General features: G+C 39.9%; 1 protein-coding gene across 1 annotated transcript; it reads right to left on the reverse strand.

Annotated features, from left to right (window-relative positions):
• Positions 1-331: 331 nt before the first annotated feature.
• On the reverse strand, positions 332-5,145 carry LOC133295092 (uncharacterized). Its single transcript, XM_061493888.1, has 4 exons — positions 4,716-5,145; positions 2,278-4,619; positions 1,415-2,092; positions 332-1,063 (listed from the first exon to the last, which is right to left on the reverse strand). The coding sequence occupies exons 1-4, from the start codon at positions 5,143-5,145 to the stop codon at positions 332-334; spliced, it is 4,182 nt and encodes a 1,393-aa protein (XP_061349872.1).
• Between the last annotated feature and the right edge of the window lie 2,841 nt (positions 5,146-7,986).

Raw genomic sequence — 7,986 nt, forward strand, 5'->3', positions numbered from 1 at the left:
AGACATGAGAGAAATAGAGAGAAAGAGAGAATTTAGGGAAGAGAGAATTCTTCTGAATATTACTTATCTATTACTTCATTAACTTTGATACTTATACTCTCAACTGAGTTATATGGTAATACTGAAATTTAAATTGGACTGAGTAATATAAAAGGAAAATGACATTAGTTGTTGACTTCAATGGGCCTGCCAACATTAACCCACGATACATGTGCCTTACTCTAGGATGTAATCCTTGAGGTATGTAGGTTTTGTCTTCCTTCGTACCAAATGATCTGAGCCCACTACTTGGCCCATTACATTGCCCACCTCTGCAAAATCCGACTTGTCCTCAAGTCGTAATGGCAAGGACGCGTGGTTGGCTGGGAACGACTCTGGTGATGGGTAGGAATCGAACGATTGAGATCCCTTCTCCACGACAGCAACAAACCTGGGACGTTGGATCAAAAGGGATGGTGGGTTCCAGCTGTAGTGCATCAGGAGCAACCAAGGGCTGAGATGTTGCAGAGGGAATGATCTGGATCGTCGAGGTGGGAACCAGTTGAGTTGTCCTAGGTAGCTGTTGGACATTAATGTGAGGTGAAGTGGGTGAGTTGGTCAGAGAGGTCCTTTGCACGTTTTCTCGTTCAGTCTCTCCACTGAGCCTTTCTTCTTCCTTTGCTCCTATCATCGTCATCCGGTTGAGGTCTGTACTTATGGTGTTCAACACCATAGCCCGGTCCTCCGAAGTGGAGTCTTCCACTGGTAAATTTTGCCACTGAACCAAAACATGTGGTATCAGTTCCCCCTTCCTCCAAATGTGTCGAGATCCAACCACAGCAGATGGAAAGTGCAGGAGTGGGGTTTCTTTGTCAGCCATGGGTAAAGGATGAACCTTATACTTATGTCCTGCGTGAAAAGGTCGCAATAAAGAAACGTGGAAAACCGGATGGATCCGTGTTGAAGGTGGTAACTTTAGCCGATAAGCCACTGAGCCAATCCTTTCTTCAACCTCAAACGGTCCATAGTAGCGAAGGGCGAGCTTCTGGGAAGATCGGCGAGCGACAGAGAGCTGTCGATACGGCTACATACGGACTAGAAGCAATTCCCCAGAGGTAAAGTGCCAATCTTTTCGCCTTTTATCTTCTTGAGCTTTCATATTTTGTTGAGCTCTGAAAAGTTTCTCCTTTAATGTTCCCAAAAGGGACTGTCTGTCAGCCAGTGTAACGTCAACAATGTCGTTGGAGGAAGTTCCTAAACAGTAAGCTAACAAGTTCGGAGGTGGACGGCTAAACATGATCTGGTACGGTGTGATTCTGGTGGAAGAATGAAAGGATGTGTTGTAATGATACTCGGCCAGGCTTAGGAACTTGGACCAGGTTGACGGATGAGCGTGAGTAAACGCTCGAAGGTAATTTTCCAAACATTTGTTTACCCTTTCGGTTTGTCCATCAGATTGGGGGTGGTAACTGGAACTAAAATTTAACTTTGTACCTTGCATCTTAAAAAGAGATCTCCAAAAATCACTGAGGAAGATGGGATCGCGATCTGTCACAATGGATTCGGGAAGCCCATGAAGCTTGTCGATAAAATCCCAAAAAAATTGGGCAACTATCACTGCTGAATAGGTAGCAGGAAGAGGAACAAAATGAGCGGCCTTGGAGAATCTATCAACAACTACCAAGATTGCAGTGTGGCTGGCAAATTTGGGCAAATGGGTGATAAAATCCATGCTGATGTGAGCCCAGAGGGTGTCTGGTATTTGTAACGGTTGCAGTAGTCCGAAAGGCAAGTGGTTAGGAGCTTTTAATTTTTGGCATGTTTCACAGTTGTGTATATATTCTTTAACGTCTTTGCGCAATCCCTTCCAAGTGAAGTTCCGATGAATTCGATGGATGCAGGCCTGAACTCCGGAGTGCCCACCTTGCACTGAGGTATGAAAATCATGGAGGATGTGTGGAATCAAAGAAGACCCTGTAGGAAGAAAAATGCAGGACCGGTGGAGTAGAAGGCCATTGTGGAACTGCCAATCAGTTAGAGCTGTAGGATTATTTTGTAATTGATCCATTAGCTGCGTAGAGTACTCATCTGACTTGTATTCTGATTCTAACCTCTGAGTATAATGAAGTATGGGCCAGAAATGGCCATAAACTAGGGTAGCTGGTTCGCGGAGCCCCCAACATACGGTCTAGAAAGGCCGTCGGCCACTGTGTTGGTCTTTCCCGCCTTATACACAATTGTGTAAGTAAACCCCAATAGTTTAGAAAGGAATTGTTGCTACTCTGGGGTCTGAATAACCTGGTTCATCAGGTTATGTAAACTTTTATGATCCGTGCGTATAATAAAAGGTGCACCCAGTAAATACTGGCGCCACTTGCTGATGGCGGAGGTAATGGCAAACATCTCCCTGACATAGACTGACTGTCGTTGCATAGTTGGGGAAAGTTTGCGACTAAAATAGGTAATTGGTTTCTCCTTCTGTAATAGAACCGCGCCAATACCCACACCTGAAACATCTGTTTCCACCATGAAAGGGTATGAGAAATTGGGGAGAGCCAAAATAGGAGTCGATACCAAAAGTTGTTTCAGAGTCTCAAAGGCCTGATTGGCCAACTCAGACCATATAAAACCAGTTTTGGATAGTAAATCGGTGAGAGGAGCGACCATTGTAGCATATTTTTTTATGAATTTCCGATAGTAACCAGAAATCCCCAGAAATGCTCGAACTTGAGTAGAGGTTGTAGGAACTGGCCACTCGACTATAGCCTTAATTTTATCCGGATCAGGAGTGACACCTTGTCCCGAAATAACATGACCCAAGTAGGGTATCTCACTTTGAGCAAATGCGCATTTTTCCAGCTTAGCAAACAATGAGTGAGAACGCATGGTGCTAAATACAGCAGTCAAATGATCCACATGAATCTCTGGAGAAAAGCTATAGACTAAAATATCTTCAAAGAAAATGACGACAAATTTCTTGAGAAATTCAGAAAAAATGGCATTCATGGTGGATTGGAAGGTGGAATGGGCATTGGAAAGCCCAAAGGGCATAACCACAAACTCAAAGTGCCCATAGTGAGTCCTGAAAGTTGTCTTGTGCATGTCAGCAGGGTTCATTTTCACTTGATGGTAGCCAGACCTCAAATCTAGTTTAGAGAACACTGTGGCCCCTTGTAACTCATCTAATAACTCATCAATAGTAGGAATAGGGAACTTATCTTGCACAGTAATGGCATTAAGGGCACGGTAGTCTACCCAGAATCTCCAAGTGCCGTCTTTCTTTTTGACCAATAAGACTGGGGAGCTGAAGGCTGAATGACTGCCCTGGATGAGGCCCTTGTGTAACATGTCTGCCACCAATTTTTCTATCTCATTTTTTTTGTAGTGGGGGTAGCGATATGGTCTTACTTGAATGGGTTTGGAATTGGGTAAGAGGTGGATGTGATGGTTATAATCACGGTCTGGAGGCAAAGAGGTAGGTTCTGCAAAATTGTCAGTAAATTGTTGCAGTAAGGTAGACAACTCCCTAGAAGGCCCTGAAACTAGTGTAGAGGGTGGGGGTAAAATCTCTGGTGAGGTGAAGCACATGAGGCATGAAGAGACAGAGTTTTGAAGTATGAGTTTATGCAATTGGGACAAACTGACTTGGCTAGAAGTAACTGCGCCTATGCCTTGGAGTAAAACCTGTGAATTGTTATAAGTAAAGGACATAGTGAAAGCAGCATAATCTGTTAGAATGGGGCCCAAAGTGGCGAGCCATTGAACCCCTAAAACGATGTTAGCCCCTTTTAAATCAATGACATACAAATCCACAGTGAACAAATTGGATTGAATATCAACAGTAATTGTCTTACAAATGGCTAAACAAGTGAGAGCATCACTATTTCCCACCTGAACCTTGAAAGGAGGGATAACATGTAGTGTGAGATACAAGTACAAAGCCATACAGAGTGTTACAAAATTATGAGTACTACCGCCGTCCACCAGAATTTGGACCGGTTTACCCACAATTGATCCCTGCAAACAGAAGGAATTGGCTGATCTATGACCAAACAACGAATTGTAACTGATTTTCGGAGAAACATCAGAGACAAAAGGTTGTAGCGTGTCAACAGGAGGAGTTTCCTGTGTGTGGTTATCAAGAATGTCAGGCGGTTCATCTTCTGTACCTTCCAAATATAAGAGAATGGCACGACCCTTGCATCTGTGGCCAGCCACAAACCTTTCGTCACAATTGTAACAAAGGTTCTTTTCCCTACATGCTTGGCGTTCCTCAGGAGTTAGGCGTTTAATGGGAAGTGCAGGTAATGACAGAGGGATTTTGGTGGTAGGAGGGACTGAGGTAATTGGTTGGGCAGCTATAGGTGTATTGGAGCCAGTAAGATTTTGCCATGGCCGAGCATTTTGACTGTCCGCTGACTGTTCTTCATACAATTTGGCATAAGCAAGAGTTGTTGTAACATCTAATGGCCTGTGAACTAGAACTGCACGGCGGATGTGGGGTTTTAAGCCTGAAATGAAAAGGATCTTTCTATTAATCGGTGTTAACGCTGGAACACGTCGAGCAAGCAACTCAAACGTTGATTGGAACTCCATAACAGAACCCGATTGCTGTAATTTGGCTAAAGAACCCAAAGGATCTTCGAATTCAGAAGGGCCAAATCATTGCTGAATAATAGTGACAAAAGAGAGCCAATCTGGAAATTGACCATTGCTAAAAAGAGCTTCGAACCAACAAGAAGCAGGCATATCCAAATTAAAAGAGACAAGATCTAATCGCTTATGATCGGGAACATGGTGATAGCGAAAATACCTATCCACCGCAAAGAGCCATGGGCTAGGATCGCCCAAGCCAAACCGTGGAAATTCAATTTTCATGGAACGCGTCTGGGAAGCAGGACGTCCGGGTGGTGAACCCAGGAGACTCGCCTGAGAACCGGACCCTAGATTTGCGATCTGCTGTAGCATTGTCTGTAAAAGGGTGAATACCTCCTGGATCTGGTGATTGACAGCCTCAAAACTTTGATTGTGCTCTTCAAATTGCTGGTTTTGAGCAGTCTCAAAAGTTTCCACGCGATGATCAACAGTCTGCTCGAGTGTGACGAATTGTTGTTCTTGAATATGAAGCTGGTTAGTAAGGTCACAGACACGTGTGTTGTCAGCCATAGTTCAGGAATAGCAATGAAAGCACCAATGTAATATGAGCTTATTTTAAGATGGAAATACATTTCTGATAGAAGAAGAGATGAGAGAAATAGAGAGAAAGAGAGAATTTAGGGAAGAGAGAATTCTTCTGAATATTACTTATCTATTACTTCATTAACTTCGATACTTATACTCTCAGCTGAGTTACATGGTAATACTGGAATTTAAATTGGACTGGGTAATATAAAAGGGAAATGATATTAGTTGCTGACTTCAATGGGCCTGCCAACATTAGCCCACGATACATGTGCCTTACTCCAGGATGTAATCCTTGAGGTATATAGGTTTTGTCTTCCTTCATACCAAATGATCTGAGCCCACTACTTGGCCCATTACACCTTGCTAGTTTTATGAATAATAAGTATAACGTTGTTTCGAGCCGATTAGTTAATATGCAATATGGTATTTAAAAGCGCAACATATTTAAATAATAAGTAGAATAATTTTGAAAATATCACTAGTATCTTATATAACTATGTGACTTAACTTTTTCCTTTTATTTTTCCTTACGTATTGTCATTCATACTATATTTTTCATATTATCATAAGTTGTTAGCTCTCCCAAATGAGAGTTAATTTGGTATTTTTATAATGAATTTGTTGCATAAATTCCATATAAAATATCTTAATTGCATGATAATTGAACTGAATATTGGATTTCCATGATTAAGTGCTTTGGGATGACTAAGTATGAAAAATGAGACAATATTCCTTGGTTTTGTGTAAGAAAATATGACTTGTTGAGTGTTTATCTTCGTAGGAAAAGTTGACGCTCGAGTGTTGTAGCAAAGAAGCTGACAAAATAATGATATAGCAATCGGGATGGCATGATAGCGAGGACAGTGGAACAATTGAAATTCAAATTTCAAAAGTTAGTTATTCCCCAACAAATGGATAAAGCACCAGCAAGCAAGGGATGGGGATATTTTTGAAGATAAAATCACATCTTAAATCCCAACAACCAAGGATAACAAACTCTTATCTGATCAGCAATAATATTGGCAGAATAAATTCAAGAAGATCAAGATCTTATACAATCAAGTGCCAACAGCCATATAAATAAGGATAAGATAATGCTGCAGCAGTACAATTCATGGATTTTCACTCCCAAAGTTAAGGCCAAGTAACCAACCATTTTTTCTATTTAAACAAGACCACCCTACGAATTCAATAAGCTAGAATGACTGAAGGTAGTACCACATCACATTTATATATATAGAGAGAGAGAGATTCTTGGAGGAGGAAGAGTTGTTGGAGCAAGACTGTGACAGAGTCTTACAAGAACATCTTTTTAGTCTTTTCTTATGTTTTTCTATGGATTCATTCTTCTTCTTCTTCTCTATTTTCTTTATTTCCATTGTGAGCTAAATTGCTCCTTAGATTGGGTGATAAAGTACTTATGTTGTAACATTGTAATAGATGCATAAGCTTTGTTTTTATGAATGTTTAATTAGTTTTTTAACAAGTTTGCTTATTTATATTCATGTATGCATGTCGAGAGATACATATATGATATTGAGGAGGTTGGGGCCGAGAGGTTTCCTAATCCAGACCCTTGTTGAATTGTGTGGATTAATTAGGTGAAGAAAAGTAACTTAATTAAGTTGTAGTAGAGAGATCATTCACAACACATAGCCTTTGAACTTGAACTTAATGAATTCGATAATTAAATTGGCCATAGAGATGTGAGAATTAGTTATTAGGTATATATGTTAGGTTGATCAAAAGCCCCAGCATACTTTAGTGTTCAGTTACTAATTAAGCATTGATAGAGCATTGTTATAGCATCGTTTCAGTATTGCTGTATCAGGAAAATTGAATTTGACCTAAATCTCATCCATCACTTTAATATCTTAGAATTAGCTTACTGTTTTCTTAGTTTAATTGTCTTTTACTTTACAAACCCAGCCATAAAAATCAATCTTTTTCTAATTTCTTTACTTAAATAAGCATTGCTTTTATAAATCATGTCCATGGAAACGATCTTGGACTTATACATCCCTTTATTACTTGTGACACATGCACTTGCATATTTGTGTGATTGATTGCAAATTGCACAACATAACCATTACTAATGGTCAATAACTACCCAGATATGATAATACATATCATTCCAGATAGAAACTTACGAATGACATTTTCGTTGTAAACTAGACAGTTCAAGGATAAAATCCCACAATCTTGTACAATCTTGGAATCCATAAAAGTCTAGTCCAAACATATACAGAATAGTCCAATACATATGGACCTAGAATCTATCTGTAGATTCATAGAGATAATGACTTCATGCCAATACTTACATAATCTAACATATCATATATACATACTTATACATGTCAATTTCAAAAGCATATAACTGTAAAAGGCTAAACATACCTAACTACAGAATATATACATCATATACATATCTCTCAACACACATATCATATTGTACAACAGTGCATGGTCATATATCATGCTATAAAAGAATATGTACAATCCTCCAAAATAAACTAAATATCTATTTCAGTCGAGTCCTCTAACCTGAAACATGTTCCCCAAATGGGGTGAGATACAACATCTCAGTAAACTCAAGGTTTATGGAGTAATCCTCACCCAAGAGTTTACTTTCTGCATGAAACATTAGATACAGAGTATAGATAACATCATAGAATCATAAATAAAAGATGACTTCCAGGAGCTTAAGTCCTCACTCGGATAATCCTGACAAAATATCTGAGAACATAAGTCCTCACGGAAGATAACAAAATATTATGAGCACCTTGGTCCTTACAGAAGATAACACATTCCTCTGAGCACCTT

The sequence above is a fragment of the Gastrolobium bilobum genome, unplaced genomic scaffold (genome assembly GCF_033153095.1).
Source record: "Gastrolobium bilobum isolate Gb01-03AN ecotype WA unplaced genomic scaffold, APGP_CSIRO_Gbil_v1 utg913, whole genome shotgun sequence".
Lineage (NCBI taxonomy): Eukaryota > Viridiplantae > Streptophyta > Magnoliopsida > Fabales > Fabaceae > Gastrolobium > Gastrolobium bilobum.

Bases quoted from the DNA above. Each gene is read 5' to 3' on its own strand.
- LOC133295092 (XM_061493888.1), bottom strand. From the start codon at position 5,145: ATGGCTGACAACACACGTGTCTGTGACCTTACTAACCAGCTTCATATT. The intron at 2,093-2,277 runs GTTATTCAGACC...CATTATACTCAG, and splicing joins TACATAACCTGATGAACCAG to AGGTTAGAATCAGAATACAA. The intron at 1,064-1,414 runs GTAAACAAATGT...GTCCGTATGTAG, and splicing joins CTGATGGACAAACCGAAAGG to CCGTATCGACAGCTCTCTGT.